Raw genomic sequence first — 20,403 nt, 5'->3', positions numbered from 1 at the left:
CCCAAACTCCCAGTCCACCCCGCCCCTACCCCACCCCTCCGGCAAACACGAGACTGTTCTCTATGTCTGTGAGTCTTGTCTCTGTTTTGTAGTTGTCATACTTTAGATCCCACATAAAAGTGACATCATATGTTGTTGCTGTTCAGTCGCTAAGTCATGTCCAACTCTTTGCAACCCCATGGACTGCAGCACGCCAGGCTTCACTGTCCATCACCAACTCCCGGAGTTGGCTCAAACCTATGCCCACTGAGTCAGTAATGCCATCCAACCATCTCATCCTCTGCCGCCCTCTTCTCCTCCTGCCTTCAGTCTTTCCCAGCTTCAGGGTCTTTTCCAATGAATTGGTTGTTTGCATCTGGTAGCCAAAGTATTGGAGTTTCAGCTTCAACCATATGACATCACATAACATCTGTCTTTTCTTTCTGACTTATTTTATGTAGTATAATAACCTCTATGCTCCCCAGGAGGTTCTAAAGAGTACCCAAGAATGAGAATCACTGGCACATTCTATCCCTCTAATTCTATTGCCCAAGGTAACCTAGTCCTTCAAACTAGGATTCAAACTGTTCCCTCAATCACTGGCCTCTGGGCTGTTTCCTTTCACAGGTCTGGGAGTCTCCTGTTTCCACATGTGTGTGTCTCCGCATCTCTCATTGCTCAGGCCCACCTCTCTGACTTAAATGCCGCATTGATTCTTCCCACAAAATTCTACTGCAGCTCTGACATGAAGCCCTGGCATCCCAGCTTTCCTTCTGATTTCTGTTACGTTTACTGTCTCTGCATCCTCCTTGGTGTCACAGAAATAGAAACACTTGTTGAGCATTTGCTGTCTACCATCATCTCTTTTAATCTTTACAACGACTCCATGGAACATGTACAGTTAATTACTCCACAAGTTCCAAACAGAATGCACTTGAGCCTTACAGAGGTTAAGAAACATGCCCAATGGGTTTATTCCCTGGCAGTGCCTCAAACTGCCTGTATCTTGCTGATTGTGGATGGCAACCCTCTTTATAAAGTAACAACCCAGTGACATTCCTGATCATCTTATCCTTTTCACAAACGGAAACCAATGGAGTCAAGCTCCAGACATGAGTATTTATTTACCATGTGTGGATACAAACACGTGGAGGCTGTGGGCTTTCGTCCTGAGAATGCGATAATTATGGACTGGATTGTCTTCATGCCAAAATTCGTATGTTGAAGCCCTCCTCCCAACTCCCTCAGGGTGTAAACATATCTGTGGATAGCATCTTTAAAGAGATAATCAATTTGAAAGAAACTCATTGGGATGTTCCCTAATCCAAGATGCACAGTGTCCTCAGAAGGAGAGGAAACATGGATGCACACAGAGAGGAAAGACAACGCAGAGACTCAGAGAGAGGGAAGCTCCTCACAGGCCAAGGACAGAGGTCTGTTCACGGACCACAGAAGGGCCAACCCTGCCCACACTCAGATGCTGCAGTCCCAGCCTCCAGACTGGGAAAAGCAAATTTCTCTTGTTCAGATTACCCAGGCTATTGAGAGAGTCAATTCCTGGGCAGGCTGATAAGAAGTTCAGGGGTCCCCAAGGAGAGAGGGGTCTGGAATTCTCAAGGAGGAGGGAAGGAGAAACATATTTTCCCCTCTACATTCCTTCAGTTCAGTTCAGCTCAGTCGTTTCCGACTCTTTGCGACCCCATGAATTGCAGCAAGCCAGCTTCCCAGTCCATCACCAACTCCCGGAGTTCACTCAAACTCACGTCCATTGAGTCGGTGATGCCATCCAGCCATCTCATCCTCTGTCGTCCCCTTTTCCTCCTGCCCCCAATCCCTCCCAGCATCAGAGTCTTTTCCAATGAGTTAACTCTTCGCATGAGGAGGCCAAAATACTGGAGTTTCAGCTTTAGCATCATTCCTTCCAAAGAACACACGGGACTGATCTCCTTTAGAATGGACTGGTTGGATCTCCTTGCAGTCCAAGGGACTCTCAAAAGCCTTCTCCAACACCACAGTTTAAAAGCATCAATTCTTCAGTGCTCAGCTTTCTTCACAGTCCAACTCTCATATCCATACATGACTACTGGAAAAACTATAGCCTTGACTAGACAGACCTGTGTTGGCAAAGTAATGTCTCTGTTTTTAATAGTGCTATCTAGGTTGGTCATAACTTTCCTTTCAAGGAGTAAGCATCTTTTAATTTCACAGCTGCAACTACCATCTGCAGTCATTTTGGAGCCCAGAAAAACAAAGTCTAACACTGTTTCCCCTGTTTCCCCATCTATTTCCCATGAAGTGATGGGACCAGATGCCATGATCTTTGTTTTCTGAATGCTGAGCTTTAATCCAACTTTTTTACTCTCCTCTTTGACTTTCATCAGGAGGCTTTTTAGTTCCTCTTCACTTTCTGCCATAAGGGTGGTGTCATCTGTATATCTGAGGTTATTGATATTTCTCCTGGCAATCTTGATTCCAGCTTGTGCTTCTTCCAGTCCAGTGTTTCTCATGACGTACTCTGCATATAAGTTAAATAAGCAGGGTGACAATATACAGCCTTGTCATACTCCTTTTCCTATTTGGAACCAGTCTGTTGTTCCATGTCCAGTTCTAACTGTTGCTTCCTGACCTGCATATAAGTTTCTCAAGAGGCCAGTCAGGTGGTCTGGTATTCCAAACTCTTTCAGAATTTTCCACAGTTTATTGTGATCCACACAGTCAAAGGCTTTGGCATAGTCAATGTTCATTTCCAAGGAAAACTATTCAATATCACAGTAATCCAAGTCTATGACCCAACCAGTAACGCCGAAGAATCTGAAGTTGAATGGTTCTGTGAAGACCTACAAGACCTTTTAGAACTAACACCCAAAAAAGATGTCTTTTTCATTATAGGGGACTGGAATGCAAAAGTAGGAAGTCAAGAAACACATGGAGTAACAGGCAGATTTGGCCTTAGAATACAGAATGAAGCAGGGCAAAGGCTAATAGTGTTTTGCCAAGAGAACATACTGGTCATAGCAAACACCCTCTTCCAACAACACAAGAGAAGACTTTACACATGGACATCAACAGATGGCGAACACCGAAATCAGACTGATTATATTCCTTGCAGCCAACGATGGAGAAGCTCTACAAAGTCAGCAAAAACAAGACCGGGAGCTGACTGTGGCTCAGCTCATGAACTTCTTATTGCCAAATTCAGACTTAAATTGAAGAAAGTAGGGAAACCACTAGACTGTTCAGGTATGACCTAAATCAAATCCCTTATGATTATACAGTGGAAGTGAGAAATAGATTTAAGGGCCTAGATCTGATAGATAGAGTGCCTAATGAACTATGGACGGAGGTTCGTGACATTGTACAGGAGAAAGGGATCAAGGCCATCACCATCGAAAACAGAGGCAGAAAAGCAAAATGGCTTTCTGGGGAGGCCTTACAAATAGCTGTGAAAAGAAGAGAAGCGAAAAGCAAAGGAGAAAAGGAAAGATATAAGCATTTGAATGCAGAGTTCCAAAGAATAGCAAGAAGAGATAAGAAAGCCTTCCTCAGTGATCAATGCAAAGAAATAGAAGAAAACAACAGAATGGGAAAGACTAGAGATCTCTTCAAGAAAATTAGAGATACCAAGGGAACATTTCATGCAAAGATGGGCTCGATAAAGGACAGAAATGGCATGGACCTAACAGAAGCAGAAGATATTAAGAAGAGGTGGCAAGAATACACAGAACTGTACAAAAAAGGTCTTCATGGCCAAGATAATCACGATGGTGTGATCACTGGCCTAGAGCCAGACATCCTGGAATGTGAAGTCAAGTGGGCCTTAGAAAGCATCACTACGAACAAAGCTAGTGGAGGTGATGGAATTCCAGTGGAGCTATTTCAAATCCTGAAAGATGATGCTGTGAAAGTGCTACACTCAATATGTCAGCAAATTTGGAAAACTCAGCAGTGGCCACAGGACTGGAAAAGGTGTTTTCATTCCAACCCCAAAGAAAGGCAATGCCAAAGAATGCTCAAACTACTGCACAATTGCACTCATCTCACATGCTAGTAAATTAATGCTCAAAATTCTCCAAGCCAGGCTTCAGCAGTATGTGAACCGTGAACTTCCAGATATTCAAGCTGGTTTTAGAAAAGGCAGAGGAACCAGAGATCAAATTGCCAACATGTGCTGGATCATCAAAAAAGCAAGAGAGTTCCAGAAAAACATCTATTCCTACATTCCTTAGGATTATATAACAATAATGTATCCTGCTTGAGGACAGTTTCTGGAAAAAACCTTCTGGCTAATCCTGTTATCTTAAAACGTAAATTATGAGAGTGGGTCTAGTAAGGTCTTTACAACCTCCAGACATTCTTTTGATTCACTGCAACAACTGATTAAAAGTATATAACTCCATTGATAACAACAGTGAGGGGGCACTCTTTCTGCCCTCTTCTGAAGTCTGTGTCAGAAGCTTTCTCTATATCTTTTATACTTTAATAAAACTTTATTACACAAAAAGTTCTGAGCGATCAAGACTTGTCTCTGGCCCCAGATTGAATTCTTCTCCTCTGGAGGCTAAGAATCCCGGCATCTTTCGTGGTTCAGCAACAACCTTTCATTTTGGGGACCCCGGACTTCTTATCAACCTGCCTAGGAATGGACTCTCTCACTGTGGCATCATGTTACAGCAGCCTAAGAAACTGATATATTATTACCTCGTACACACCAGCCTCAGAAGACTTCATCAGAATTACAATTAGTCTGGCCCTTGGTGCAGAACTGGAGCTTTTAAGAAGACCCAAATGTAGAAGTCCAGCTCAGGAAGAATACCAAGATGCTCAAAGAAGATGGCCACAGAAAGTAACCATTCAGTGCAGATTAGCAATGCCAGGTGGATGTCCATAAAGTATGAGTAAGAATGACACACAAGGTAACACCTAGATTTCCAATCTGGCAACTGGCACTAGGGAGTCAGTATCAGCAATCCAGTTCCTAGTTCCTACAGGGGGATTGGTTAGGGTCAAGCATTAGTTCCAGAGGGACTCCAGCAGAGAGTTGGACACGACTGAGCGACTAACACTTTCACTTTTCACAAAGATCCAGGGATAGGAATCTAATAACGAAAACCAGGCACCATCTAGGGGCCTGGTCTCAGGAATATGTTAGAAACCAGATTGCTAGGGCTGGGCCTTGACTGAGGACAGAACAGTGGTAGGACTGACTCACTGCTGGTCCTCAGAAGTCTGGCTGGAGCTGGGACCACTATGCATTCCACCTCTTCTTGCTGCAAATGGAAAATGGTGCCGGGGCAGGACAGCTGACAGTGCCCACGATGTCCACTTCTCAGTTCAACAGTGTGTGACAAGGGTGGCTTTCTCTTTCTTTGCTTGCTTCCCAAGTCTCTCCCAGGTTCTGACGTTTTGTTATTCTGTGAAACTGAACCCCAAGTAAGGACAACCTTTCCATTCACTGGATAAAATGGGTCACAAACACTGCAGTATGATTCTGCATTTTGAAAGGATATTGAAGTAATAACCTAGGAGATAAAATAGACGCACTGAAATTTTCAATATCAACTCTTCTTCTAAATGCATTTTGAAGCACAGATAGTTTCCCTTATAACGTCCTTCAATCATACACCCAAACATTCCACTTTAAAAAACTGTCAGCATACGTGTCAAATTTGTATTTGATTACTTTTGAAAATGAGATGTAAACCAGATTTTAATTGAGTTTCTCCTGATTCTAGAATAGAAATCTCCTTCAGATGTAGCTAAGTGAGTGGTATTTCTAGCCATGGATTAATTTGGGGAAAATATTATTGGATCTAATCAGGTTAGATTTATAGACTTAATTTCTTTTCTTTTTATAGGACTTCTTTTAAGTCAGAGCTCCTGCTTTAGAATCAAGGAGATTTTCCAGTCCTTTATATATTATGGAGAAACTGTAATTCTGAAAAACTCAGCTCCTTACCATGTTTCCCAAAATGTTCTTATCCCATATTCTTGGAAATCAGGAATTAGCACATTAGCTCTAACAACCCCCCACATGCATGGAAACAGTTACCTATATCCACTCTGTCTCTAAGATTTAAATTACATAGATGATTAAAACAGTCAAGGTCATTTTATACACACTGAAAGAAGAAATTAATTCTCAGACTTTCTCGATGGAATCTAAACTGAAGCACCTAACACTCTGTAAACGCTGGCTCTTCCAACAGCTGCAAGGGAGAATTAAATTCCTCTTCCCCACAGAAATAGTAGGAATCAGTGAAAGATTAATGTATAAAAGGTCAAAGAGAAGCAAAGGCTATCAGAGTTCTATGTGGATCAACCGCTGATAGATGGTGGGTAAAATTATGAGAGGGCCCAGAAGACAACAAAACTGATCACTTGGAACTTATCAAGGGGAAGTTAAATAGCAGTTTTCTGTTTTCCTATTTTGGTGGATATCAAGTGAACCTGTGCACATGATGAAAATAAACTTCTGAGGCGGCTACAATAACTCATTTATCCTCATGGCCCTTTTGCCCACACTGTCGTCTCCACTACCCAACCTATTTCAAAATGATCACTTTCTGAGTTCTTATGGAAAGCACTCTAATGTTTAAATAACTTTGCTCTATCCACTAACCACTCTATTTAGGACATTCTCTATTGATTTCTAATTTTATGACATCATATTAAAAACCAATGAAAGAAGAGACTTTATTAAGTTTACTGTGATACTGATACCCTTTTGCTTTCAAAACCAATAGATTTATTTCTATTTATATATTTGTATACTTAAGTAATCTTAATTCCCTATTTCTTGGCCTAAAATTTGAGCGGGATGTTGAACATTTTAGATAAGAATATTCATCAGTTCAGTTCAGTCGCTCAGTCACTTCCAACTCTTTGCGACCCCATGAACTGCAGCACACCAGGCCTCCCTGTCCATCACCAACTCCCAGAGTTTACCCAAACTCATGTCCATTGAGTCTGTGGTGCCAGCCAACCATATAATCCTCTGTCGTCCCCTTCTCCTCCTGCCCTCAATCTTTCCCAGCATCAGGGTCTTTTCTAGTGAGTCAGTTCTTCACATCAGATGGCCAAATTATTGGAAGCTTCAGTTTCAGCATAGTCCTTCCAATGAATATTCAGGACTGATTTCCTTTAGGATTGACTGGTTGGATCTCCTTGCAGTTCAAGGAACTCTCAAGAGTCTTCTCCAACACCACAGTTCAAAAGCATCAATTCTTCGGCACTCAGCGTACTTTGTGGTCCAACTTCCACACCCATACATGACTACTGTAATAACCACACCTTTGACTAGATGGACCTCTGTCAGTAGAGTGATGTCTGCTTTCTAATATGCTGTCTAGGTTGGTGATAGCTTTTCCTCCAAGAAGCAAGCATCTTCTAATTTCATGGCTGCAGTCACCATCTGCAGTGATTGTGGAGCCCCCCAAAAATAAAGTCTATCACTTTCCATCATTTCCCCATCTATTTGTCATGAAGCGGGACCAGATGCCATGATCTTAGTTTTCTTAATGTTGAGTTTTAAACCAGCTTTTTCATTCTCCTCTTTCACTTTCATCAAGAGGCTCTTCAGTTCCTCTTTGCTTTCTGCCATAAGGGTGGTGTCATCTGCATAACTGAGGTTATTAATATTTCTCCTGGCATCTTGATTCCAGCTTGTGCTTCATTCAGTCTGGAATTTTGCATGACGTACTCTGCATATAAGTTAAATAAGCAAGGTGACAATATACAGTCCTGATGTACTGTTTTCCCAGTTTGCAACCAGTCCATTGCTCCATGACCGGTTCTAATCGTTGCTTATTGTTCTGCATACAGATTTCTCAGGAGGCAGGTAAGGTAGTTTGGTATTCTCATCTCTTGAAAAATTTTCCACAGTTTGTTGTGATCCACACAGTCAAAGGCTTTAGCATAGTCAATGAAGTACATGTTTTTCTGGAATTCTTTTGCTTTTTTGATGATCCAGTGGATGTTGGCAATTTGATCTCTGGCTCCTCTGCCTTTTCTAAATCCAGCTTGAGCATCTGGAAGTTCACGGTTCATGTACTGTTGAAGCCTGGCGTGGAGAATTTTGAGCATTACTTTGCTAGCATGTGAGCTGAGTGCAATTGTGCAGTACTTTGAACATTCTTTGGCTTTGCCTTTCTTTGGGATTGGAATGAAACTGATCTTTTGCATTCCTGTGGACACTGCTGAGTTTTCCAAATCTTTTGGCATATTAAGTGCAGCATTTTAACAGCATCATCTTTTAGAGATGATGATTAAAGAATATCCATATGCATCTCTAACTCTCTGTTCTCCAAATCATTTGTCTCCCATATGTGTCAGTTTTTTCTTTATTTTAACATGTACACAATATTTATCTTCAATTGTGTAAAACAAAGAGACCAAATAAGTATACATATATTCAATGTAGAAAGGGGTTTATTCTAAAAACTGAAAACCAGTAACTGGCATCGAACTGTGACGCTAGAGACTCTTGAGAGTCCTTTGGACAGCAAGGAGATCAACCCAGTCAATCCTAAAGGAAATCAACCCTGAATATTCATTGGAAGGACTGCTGCTGAAGCTGAAGCTCCAATACTTTGGCCACATGATGCAAAGAGCTGACTCAATAGAAAACACCCTGATGCTAGGAAAGACTGAAGGCAGGAGGAAAAGCGGGGGTGGGTGACAAAGAATGAGACAATTGGATGACATCACTGACTCAATGCACATGAGTCTGACCAAACTCCTGGAGATAGTGAAGGACACGGAAGTCTGGCATGCTGCAGTCCATGGGGGTTGCAAAGAGTCAGACATGACTTTGTGACTGAACAACAAAACTGGCATTGACCATATTATTACATGTAAATACTTCAGGACCAAGTAAAACCAGTAACAGGCAGATGTTAAATTTCCTATTCTACAGATGAACTTTCAGGCTTCCTGTTCACTTAGAGGAAAGATTACCTAGGTTAACAGTCAAATAGTCTGTGTCAATTACTAAAATAATGCCATATTCTTGATTGCTTCATGTTTGGACCATGATTTTCCTTAACAGTTTCCCCCCCGCATCACCCCTCCATCAAGTTTTAACTGTTCTTCTTTATTGTTGAGAAAGATAGCCCCTCTTTACCACATTAATAATATCAAGTAACTGATTAGTCATTGGATACTTCTTGGAATCTACGGCATACTTCTCAAAAAAATATTCTTTGTGGAGCTTCCTATATATGATCTCCAGTGTCCTTCGTGGATTTCTCTGAATTGGATTCCTCAGTCAGCTCCACTGTTTCTTCTTTCTCATTTGTCCCACTTTCATGATTATTTCTCAGTTTTCTTGAGTACATACAAATTTAAACAATTTTCTCAGGAGACTGCAAAGTAGAATTTCTGAAAATGGGAGCTGATTGATAACTTAGATGTGTCTAGGATGGGTTTCACTCCAAACTTTGAAGGCATTGGTCATTTGTAGTCTAGAATCCACTATTGATGAGAAATGTAAAGTCAGTGTAACTCCTATTTTACATATAACCTCCTATTTTACATATAACCTTTATTCTTTAACCTCCAGAATTGTATAGATTTTTCCCTTGGCATGGTGTTGAATTTCCTCTTTCTTTCACGACTGATCCCTGGAGCCATCTTCTGGGCATTCCCAAGGTTGTAACGGGCTTGCTTCTGTATGGCTGCTTCTTTCTGGACCCAAAAGAATTTTTACAGATTTAATATCAGCTTTTATTTTAAGACCTCAGATCTAGATATCTTACTTCCTGTTCAGAAGAATTAATCAATATTTGCAGGTAAGAGTTTAATCTTGTGTCCAGTTGAACAGTCTTGTATGTTGTCCAAATATGTCTTCCAAGCACTTCAGAGCAATGGATTTGCACACTCAGAGTTTTGTTAATAATAGTATTAGTAAATTAAAGTTAATTATTTATTAATTTTTTAATATAAAAATATTTTGCAGGGAACATCCATAGGTTTGGGCAGGGACACTGCCCCGGGGGTGAGTGCTGGGAAATTCAGGCTGTACTGAACTCGATTACGATGTGTAGCATTTTTTTCTGTTTGCTTTTCTAGCATACCTCTGCTTTTGAGCTATCCCTTACTTCTAGGGTCCACATGTCCCCTTATTTATGCTCGTATCTCACAGCCGTTGGTGCTGCCTCGTGCAACATTTGGTTTCAGGTGGACACTTGTGGTGGGTACCACACAGGTGTGATCAGTGGCGCTCCTCCTGCAGACACTGTTGCCGTCTCTGACATCTGGGAAGGATGGCGCCTGAGAGTGGGCCCCTTCCCCGCACAGGGAATGAGGTGTTGGCTTGGCGGGAGCTGGTGGAAAGGTGGGGGTGCCAGAACACAGAGCATTTTCTCCAGGACCTCCGGCTTTGCTGAGGCAGCTCACTGCATTGCCTCTTGATTTTTCCTGGGAATTAGATGCAGAGCTGCTCCTGCTGGGTGGCAGGGGGATAGAGGAGGAGGAGGAAACGGTAGGAAGGATGAAGAGTGTGCTGCAGGGGCTCTGTCAACAAACACTGAGTATGTCTGTGATCAGAAGCTCCACTTCTCACTCCCAGCTTCGCTGACTCTCAGGTTTGAGCCAGGAGGCCTCCCTCTGCCCTAACCCTTCTCGCCTCCTCAGCAAGCTCCTCTGTCCCAAGGTAGGCTGCTTGCCTCTTTACACCATCTATTCACAGTCCACTTCCTCTCCTCTTTACTGCTGTTGGGTCTCATGGAGTAGGAAAAATAAATACCTACATTTGAGCAGACATTAAAAGAGAAAGTCCCTTTGAGGTTTAGCATATACATACTACTAGATACTAAACAGATAATCAATAAGGACCTACTGTATAGCACAGGGAACTCTAGTCAATATCCTGTAATAATCTAAATTGCAAAAGAATCTGGAAAAGAATGTATATATGTATAATGGGATAACTTTGCTGTATACCTGAAACTAACACCACAGTGTAAATCAACTGTACTCCAATATAGAACAAAATTTAAATAAAAAAATAGAGAAGTCTTTCCAAGTTGTAATTATTTAAAGGTTTCAGATTTTAACGTCAGCCACAGAACCTGACTTGACTTTGGAGTGTCTTGGAGACTTTACAGAGAGAACATATTCATTAGACACATTGTTGTTCAGTCACTAAGTCATGTCCAGGTCTTTGTGATCCCATGGACTGCAGCACACCAGGCTTCCCTGTCCTTCACTATCCCCTAGAGTTTGGGCAAACTCATGTCCATTGAGTCGATGATGCCATCCAACCATCTCTGTCACCCCCGTCTCTTCCTACCCTCAATCTTTCTCAGCATCAGGGTCTTTTCCAAAGAGACAGATTTTCACATCAGGTGGCAAAATTATTGAGCCTCAGCTTCAGCATCAGTCCTTCTAAGGAATATGTCCTCTCTATTAAGTCCTCAATAACAGTTCTCTTGGTTGCCCAGAAAAGTGTCACAGGATCAAGAACCAGGGCTGGCCCCATACGTATCTATCTGTATCTATGTACATGTCTGTATTTATTTGATCACTGTACCTCTAAAACCTAGCACAATGTGCCTAGAATTCAGCAGATTCTTGTAGATACCTTGCTTAATATCATGTAAATAATGTAATACTTGTGTAATATCACACAGAAATTAATACATGACTGAATGGTGACCACCTTCTTTAATTGAAAACCCTTTTAAAGTTATAGGAAGAAGCACCAGGAGCAACAAAAGAATATAAAATGCATTCTGTGCTCTCAAGAAATGGAAGTAAATCAACTTCTGTGTAGAATTAAAAGTACTATGTAAGCAACAGGCAATATACTGCTGGAGCCCAAACAGGTGACTCCTAACAGTTTTAGCTTAATGACTAAAGGATGATACAAAGCACTACATGAATTAGTTACATCTAAATGATTTAGTACCTGATAGTTGCAAAGCTTCCCAACGCTTGTTCCTGACTCCCCACTGTTTAAGCTGTCAGGGACCCAGACTACATAGTGAATAGTTCACAGTGCCCACAACTGACACACGGATCCCCTGAAACTGTTTTAGTTTTATGGGGAAAATTCAACCTTGTGATTAAGTGTCCTTGGTCTCTGTTTTCAATCCCTCATTATTTGCTACCTTTAGAAGTATTATTTCTTGCTAGTCATCCAGGTAACACACACTCCTACAAGGACTGCTAAATGATGCTTAGCAGTAACAGCTACAAAGAAACCTGTTAGCCCTCGTTCATCAGAAGCCATTCACAAAGTGCTTTAAAAGTTCAAAGGTAACATTAATTTGGGTCGTATTTTTCCCAGTCACTCAAAGCCAGCAAGAAGGCAAGGATTAAAAGGAAAGGAAATCCTTTTATCCCACGCCAGACTCTTTTTCCAGTATGCTTTGTCAGAGGGCTTCAGGTTCCTTCTAAGTGTGAGTGGATGAATCCCCTGATTGAGACAGTGATGCTCTGCTTCTTCTGAGCTATGGTGCCTTTTCCTCCTCTCATCCACTTTGCACCTCCTGTCTCTTGTTTTTCTCCTTAGGCCTCCTGACTCAATCCCTTAGGGGCACAAATCTTCACTGGACCTTGCCCCAGGGGATATTGATACACATTTCATGTAAATTCAATTGCTTTCTTATTACAAGTAAGATTTAGTTCTCTGTTTTTCTTCTGCATGGAGAGATTCAATACTTATAGTCTAACACAGTGGTCTCCAACCTTTTTGCACCAGGGACTGTGTCACGAAAGACAGTTAGCCCAGGGTGGAGAGGGAAGTTTCAAGATGACTCTCGTAAAGAGTGAACAACCTAGACCCTCGCCTGCACGGTGCACAGAAGGGTCCACACTCCTAGGAGAGTCTAAAGCCACCAGCGATCTGACAGGAGGTGGATCAATGTGGAGTGGCTGTAAGTGCAGATGAAAATTCCTTCCCTAGCCTGCAGCTCTCCTCCTGCTGTGCCGCCAGGTTCCTAACAGATCACAGACCAGCAGTGGTCCCAGGCCCAGGGGTTGGGGTCCCCTCATCTAAGAAATCAGAGATGCCCAATTTTTTCCAGTTGGCAAAGAGAAGTACAAATACCGAACAAATAGCCTTCTCTTTGAAACATGCAGTAGCTGACCTCACTTTTTAGACAAGCCCACTAGATAGAGCTCACTGTTAATCCATGTGTGTGTGTGTGTGTATGTGTGTAATTACACTGCACACAAAGCATCACGCTGACTATCTATGTGTTGACTTTCAGACACCATTTGCCCAGGGAACCTTTCTGGTTAAACATCTGGACACAAAGCAAAACTGTATCAATACATCTGGAAGGAATGCTCCTTTGAGGCATTTAATAAATTATATTTCATTGTGTAATTATACTTTATTTCTCTCAACAACATGTAAGCTCCATAAGGGCATGCAGCACATGTCTTTGTTTTTGACATCTGTGTATCTACTGAAAGTGTTAAATCTACACTTACCAATAAACACACAAACCAACTCAGCATAATGAGAAGGATAACAACATAAATGGCAAAAGTAGTACACATATCGGAGAAGGCAATGGCACCCCACTCCAGTACTCTTGCCTGGAAAATCCCATGGACGGAGGAGCCTGGTAGGCTGCAGTCCATGGGGTCATTAAGAGTCAGACATGACTGAGCGACTTCACTTTCACTTTTCACTTTCATGCATTGGAGAAGGAAATGGCAACCCACTCCAGTGTTCTTGTCTGGAGAATCCCAGGGACGGGGGAGCCTGGTGGGCTGCCATCTATGGGGTCGCACAGAGTCAGACACGACTGAAGTGACTTAGCAGCAGCAGTAGCAGTAGTACACATATATTAAGTAGATGCCTTGTGCCAGAGCTATGGTCTAGATGCTTGTATTCCCTCAAAATTCACATGTTTAACCCCTCAAATAGGATGTGGGGCCTTTGGGTGATGCTTATATCAGGAGGGTGAAGCCCTCATGAGTGGGATTAGCACTCATCACAGACCCCACAGAGCTCCCTGCCGCCTCCCCCATGTACGGACACAATGAGAAGGAGCGACTCCACCTGAGCTAGAAAGAGCACCTTCCCCAGGACAAGACCATGCTGGCACCTGGACCCTGGGCCTCCCAGCCCCTGGAACTGTGAGAAAACGAATTTCTTTTGTGTATAAGCTACTTAGTCTGTGGAATTTTGTTACAGGAGCCCAAACAGACTAGCAGAGCCATTCAAGTGTTCAATTGTTACATGATACATGTAACTGATAAAACTGAGCAAGTGAATACTCGGGATATAGTCAAAACGCTGCTTTCTTATATTTATTTCATGAAGATCACCTTCCTTGACCGGGAAGGTCGCTATATGGCTTCCTCTCCTGGGAAAATGGCTCTTCCCTGATTACTCGTCCCCTTCTCATCCCTCTAGAGCCTGGAAGATATAAAATGGGTTCTTTCACCTCTTCTTTGATTTATATATATATATATGATATATATATACAATGATCTCACCTTCATTGCAATACTAGATCTATGGGGCATATGCCACAGGCTCATCAAGACAGGACGAATGCTAACTTAGCATCCTGCTGCAGCTACATGAGCTCATCCAAACCACTCTGTCACCTGACAAAGTGGAAACTCTCATCTCCACTGTGGCAATAAGAAAACTGAGACTTAGGGATGCTAAAAAAGTCGTGCAGGGTCACAGCGTGCTGGAGATGATCATGGCTGAGCTCTTGGTCAGCAGTGGTGAGCCTTGGCAATAAAGGCATTAATCAATATTACAGATTAAGGTTAAAGGAGGAAAATGCCTATGCTACATTCATAGACATTGAGAATGAGATTATTTACAAATGAAGAGAAATCAGGGCTGTGTGTATCAGATGATGGCTCCTATGCTTCCATATGAAGAAACTGAACCCCAACTTCAGAGGTGGCTAAATTCCAGGTCATCACCCAAGTGCCCAGAAGATAATCCATGAGAAAGGGAGATAGCGGCCAGAGACAATAAGCGCCTCTCATCACACTAGCTGCCTTCCTCATGTTTCTTTCATAATCTGTTGTTACTGTAAATAATTCTGAGCTTCATTTCTAGTTTCACGCCCATTGTGATTTATTAACCACATTCAAGTGGAGCTGGTGTACACCCTTTCTTTACAAAGTAGGAAAATATACATATGTAACTATATCTATGCTGCTGCTAAGTTGCTTCAGTCGTGTCCGACTCTGTGCGACCCCACAGACGACAGCCCACCAGGCTCCCCCATCCCTGGGATTCTCCAGGCAAGAACACTGGAGTGGGTTGCCATTTCTTTCTAAAATGCATGAAAGTGAAAAGTGAGAGTGAAGTCACTCATCTGTGCCGGACTCTTAGTGACCCCATGGAGTGCAGCCCACCAGGCTCTTCTGTCCATGGGATTTTCCAGGCAAAAGAGTACTGGAGTGGGGTGCCATCGCCTTCTCAATCTATATCCATCCTCATAAGGGGTTTTCTTCACACCAATTAAGCATATCCACTTACTTAACACTTCCCTTATGACTTAAGGGGAAAAAAAATACATGTTCACAAAACACAACATTGAGGCACAAAGACAGCAAAAGGCTACACATCATCTGACTTTTAAAAAACCAATATGCACTTTATAAACATCAATGCCTAACTGAAAAAGCCAAATTCACCTCTCTCCCCCATACTCCAAAGATACCTATTACCAGTTGAATTGTAGTACTAATAGCAACAGAATGAGCTTTTAAAATTGTTCCCAAATATAGCATAAGATAATTGGGGCATGCTGCATGCATGCTAAGTCGCTTTAGTCATGTCCCACTCTGTGCAACCCTATGGACAGCAGCCTACCAGGCTCCTCTGTCCATGGGATTCTCTAGGCAAGAATACTGGAGTGGGTTGCCATTTCCTTCTCCTCATTGGAGCATCAGTTCAGTTCAGTTCAGTCGCTTAGTCGTGTTGGACTCTTTGAGACCACATGAATTACAGGCCAGGCCTCCCTGTCCATCACCAACTCCCGGAGTTCACCCAAACTCATGTCCATCAAGTCGGTGATGCCACACAGCAAGCAGATTCTTCACCATCTGAGCTACCAGGGAAGCCCCAGCCCTACAACAAAGATGATAACCGCCACCAACTGAATTTATGGCTGTGGTCAGTTTAAGTGAATAGCAGCAAAAGGAGGAAATTCTTCAAAATAAACACAGGAGTTTAAATTGAAATTGATGTATCTTCTAGACAAGTATTATCTAAAGGATTTTCTGTGATGATAGCTATAGAATACTAAATTTCCCAGAATGAGAGGAACCAACGTCATGAATTCTGAAAGAGATGGGAATACCAGACTACCTGACCTGCTTCTTGAGAAATCTGTATGCAGGTCAGGAAGCAACAGTTAGAACTGGACATGGAACAACAGACTGGTTCCAAATAGGAAAAGGAGTATGTCAAGGCTGTATATTGTCACCCTGCTTATTTAACTTATATGCAGAGTACATCATGAGAAAAGCTGGACTGGAAGAAACACAAGCTGGAATCAAGATTGCAGGGAGAAATATCGATAACCTCAGATATGCAGATGACACCACCCTTGTGGGAGAAAGTGAAGAGGAACTCAAAAGCCTCTTGATGAAAGTGAAAGAGGAGAGTGAAAAAGTTGGCTTAAAGCTCAACATTCAGAAAACGAAGATCATGGCATCCGGTCCCACCACTTCATGGGAAATAGATGGGGAAACAGTGGAAACAGTGTCAGACTTTATTTTTGGGGCTTCAAAATGACTGCAGATGGTGACTGCAGCCATGAAATTAAAAGACGCTTACTCCTTGGAAGGAAAGTTATGTCCAACCTAGATAGCATATTCAAAAGCAGAGACATTACTTTGCCAACAAAGGTCCATCTAGTCAAAGCTATGATTTTTCCTGTGGTCATGTATGGATATGAGAGTTGGACTGTGAAGAAGGCTGAGCACTGAAGAATTGATGCTTTTGAACTGTGGTGTTGGAGAAAACTCTTGAGAGTCCCCTGGACTGCAAGAAGATCCAACCAGTCCATTCTGAAGGAGATCAGCCCTGGGATTTCTTTGGAAGGAATGATGCTAAAGCTGAAACTCCAGTACTTTGGCCACCTCATGAGAAGAGTTGACTCATTGGAAAAGACTCTGACGCTGGGAGGGATTGGGGGCCGGAAGAGAAGGAGACAACAGAGGATGAGATGGCTGGATGGCATCGCTGACTTGATGGACGTGAGTCTGAGTCAACTCCGGGAGTTGGTGATGGACGGGGAGGCCTGGCGTGCTATAATTCATGGGGTCGCAGAGAGTTGGACATGACTGAGTGACTGAACTGAACTGAACTGAACTGAACGTCATGAAAAATTCTTGTAACTCATTCGGTGCCTGAGGTGACATTTTTAAACTCCACATCCAAAAATAAAAGGAAACAAAACACTAAAACCTTCCATTTGCTGGGAGACTGCCTGGAGCATTCCAAGCCCCACTTTCCTCCCCCACTTTTACTGAGACTTAATTGACATACAGCTTCCCTGATAGCTCAGTTGGTAAAGAATCCTAGAGGAATGCAGGAGACCAGATTCCTGGTGCGTAGATCTGCTGGAGAAGCGAAAGGCTACCCACTCCAGTATTCTTGGGCTTCCCTTGTGGCTCAGCTGGTAAAGAATCCACCGGCAATGCGGGAGATCTGGGTTCGAACCCTGCAGGGGCGCACCCTGAGCCCAGCACACGCACCTCTCAGCCACGCTCGCGAATCCGGCACTCTGCACACACACCCCCAGTCCCCAGCGGGCACCTCAGATTTCTGCACACGAGCCCCGAGTCCCACACTCCGCTCATCCCTTGGTCGCACCTAGGATCCCAAGGTTGGGAAGATCCCCTGGAGAAGTGTAAGGCTACCCGTTCCATTATTCTGGCCTAGAGAATTCCATGGACTGTTTAGTCCATGGGGTCGCAAAGAGTGGGACATGACTGAGCGACTTTCACTTTCACTTTCCATGGAAGTTGAAGGTGTACCCCTAACCACCTGTGGATTTCCAGGAGGCCCAGTGACAAGGAATCCACCTGCCAGTGGAGGTGCGAGTTCTATCACTGGGTCTGGAAGATCCCCTGGAGTAGGAAAAGGCAATCCACTCCAGTATTCTTGCCTGGAAAATTCCATTGATAGGGGAGACTGGCAGGCTATACAGTCCATGGCACGGCAAAAAGTCACACTGCTGAGCGACGTGTGAACTTAAACTAAACATTAGACATACACAGGAGGCCAGAAGACTACCCCAGGAAGTTTAGTTAACATCTGTGTCTTCATCCGGTTACCAAAATAATAATTTTCTTGTAATGAGAACTTTTAGGATTTGCCTTCGTAGCTTGTTTCTAATATACCATAAAGCAGTGGTAACTGCAGTCACAGTCACCGTGCTAGACATTACCAGCTACGCTTGTAAACCTTGCAGGCGCGCACCCTGAGCGCACAGCACACGCGCCTCTAAGCCACTCTGGCGAATCCCCGAGCCCCGCACACAGGCCCCCAGCTCTGAGCGTGTATCTCTCATCCCAGCTCACGAGCCCCCATTTCGGAGCGCGCACCTCGGATCCCGGCACAAACACCCCCAGCTCCAAGCGTATATCTCGGATCCCAGCACAAGAGACCCCAGGCCGGAGCGCGCACCTCGGATCCCAGTTCACGAGCCCCCAGCCCCTAGCGTATATCTCGGATCCCAGCACACACGCCGCTAGCCCGGAGCGCGCACCTCGGATCCCAGCACACAAGCCCCCAGCCCCGAACGCACTTGTCGGATCCCAGCACACCAGCCCCCAGCCCGGAGCGCGCACCTCGGATCCCAGCACACAAGCCCCCAGCCCCGAACGCACTTGTCGGATCCCAGCACACCAGCCCCCAGCCCGGAGCGCGCACCTCGGATCCCAGCACACACCCCCAGCTCCGAGCGTATATCTCGGATTCCAGCACACGCCCCCAGCCCGGAACGCGCACCTCAGAAACCCACAGGAGCGCCCGGTTCCCACCCACCCTGCCAGCCCCGCCCGCGCCCAGAGCCCGCGCGCCGCGGCTCGCTCACCCTTCTCGCTGACGCTCTCGCTCTCCAGCTCCACGTCCTCGCAGCTCGTGTACTCCGGCGTTGACACACCCTCTTCTTCCGAGCTGCTCACGGACATTTGGCGCCGCTTGCCGCCCCTCTTGGCGCGGTGTGGCTTGGGCGGCGACGGCCGCACAGACTCGGACTGGTCGGAGCTGAGCGAGTCGTTGCGCAGCATGGTCTCCACTTTCTCGCGCTTGGCCTTGCGCACCAGGACGGCCGAGCCGGGGTCCAGGCGGCTCTGCTTCCGGAGCGGCTCCGGGACCTCCGCGGGGCCCGGGCCTGGCCGGGGCGCCGGCGGACTGGAGTCGGCGAGCGGCTGGGCGCCCGGCGCCCGGGCCTCCGCGGTCCTCTCAGCCGAGTAGGCGCGCGGCGAGGCCGGCGGCGAGCCCCGGGCGGCGTGGGGCGCGCGCGGGCCGGGCCTGCCCTCGGGCCCCGCGGCCGCCTCGGTGCGCGGCAGGGACACGTCGCTGTGGCGCCGCTCGTGCCGGGCGCGGGACACCCGCGCGTGCATGCGCATCTGCTGCTCCTCGGGCGGCGGCTGGACGGGGTACCGCGCCAGGTTCGGGTCGCTGCGGTACCGGGTCTGGTACTCCTCCTCTTTCCGCTGCTTCTCCGCTTCAGCCACCGGGCCTTCCTCGCGTTTCTCCGGCACGACGGAGTAGTCCTGGGACCGGCCTTTCTCCAGCCTTCGGCTTTCCCGCCTTTCCTTCCGCTCCCGTTCTTCCGCGGGCGCCTCTGCAGGAGGCGCCGAGGTCCTGGGCGCGCGTTTGCGCTCGCCCTTTGGAGCGCCTTTGCCATTCTGCTCAGCCAGCCCTGGGGTCTTCTTCCTGGGATGCACAAAGAAACGTGGAGAAGGAGAATCGCGTGTAAACTCAAGGCGAGGACCAGACCCCAGAAGCAGCATCCTTGGAAATAGTTCTTCGATGTCTAATTAAAAAGCGAGATGTTAAAAAGGCGCATTAAACCCGTATACCCGAGTCGCTTTCTAAATAAGGTTCCTTTGCGTTACAAGATATTCAGGGTCTTCACAACTGGCTTTCAGATTTTTAAATTCTCTATCAGTTAAACAGATCATTTTAAAAATCAATGAATTAATTCACTAAAAGAACAAGTTTTATGCTAACCTCTTTAACATGTTCTAGATAAAATGATTGGAGAAGGAAATGGCAACCCACTCCAGTGTTCTTGCCTGGAGAATCCCATGGACAGAGAAGCCTGGTAGGCTGCAGTCCATGGGGTCGCACAGAGTCGGACACGACTGAAGCGACTTAGTAGTAGTGGTAGTAGATAAAATGATATAGGTAATAATAAGTTAGGATAAACGCTAATAGATATATATCAGTTCAAAAATTAATACCTGACA

The 20,403-nt window shown here is 44.9% G+C and overlaps 1 protein-coding gene across 1 annotated transcript in view; it reads right to left on the bottom strand.

Annotated features, from left to right (window-relative positions):
* The window catches only part of RIMS1 (regulating synaptic membrane exocytosis 1), a 599,571-nt gene that overhangs the window by 218,213 nt on the left and 360,955 nt on the right, over nucleotides 1-20,403 (bottom strand). The window contains 1 exon segment of the mRNA XM_070376186.1: nucleotides 19,020-19,867. Within this exon segment, the coding sequence (XP_070232287.1) occupies nucleotides 19,020-19,867 (848 nt within the window).

Source organism: Bos mutus, chromosome 9 (assembly GCF_027580195.1).
Source record: "Bos mutus isolate GX-2022 chromosome 9, NWIPB_WYAK_1.1, whole genome shotgun sequence".
Lineage (NCBI taxonomy): Eukaryota > Metazoa > Chordata > Mammalia > Artiodactyla > Bovidae > Bos > Bos mutus.
Note: the sequence above shows the minus strand (reverse complement) of the source record. Positions and strands in the feature narration are given on the sequence as shown.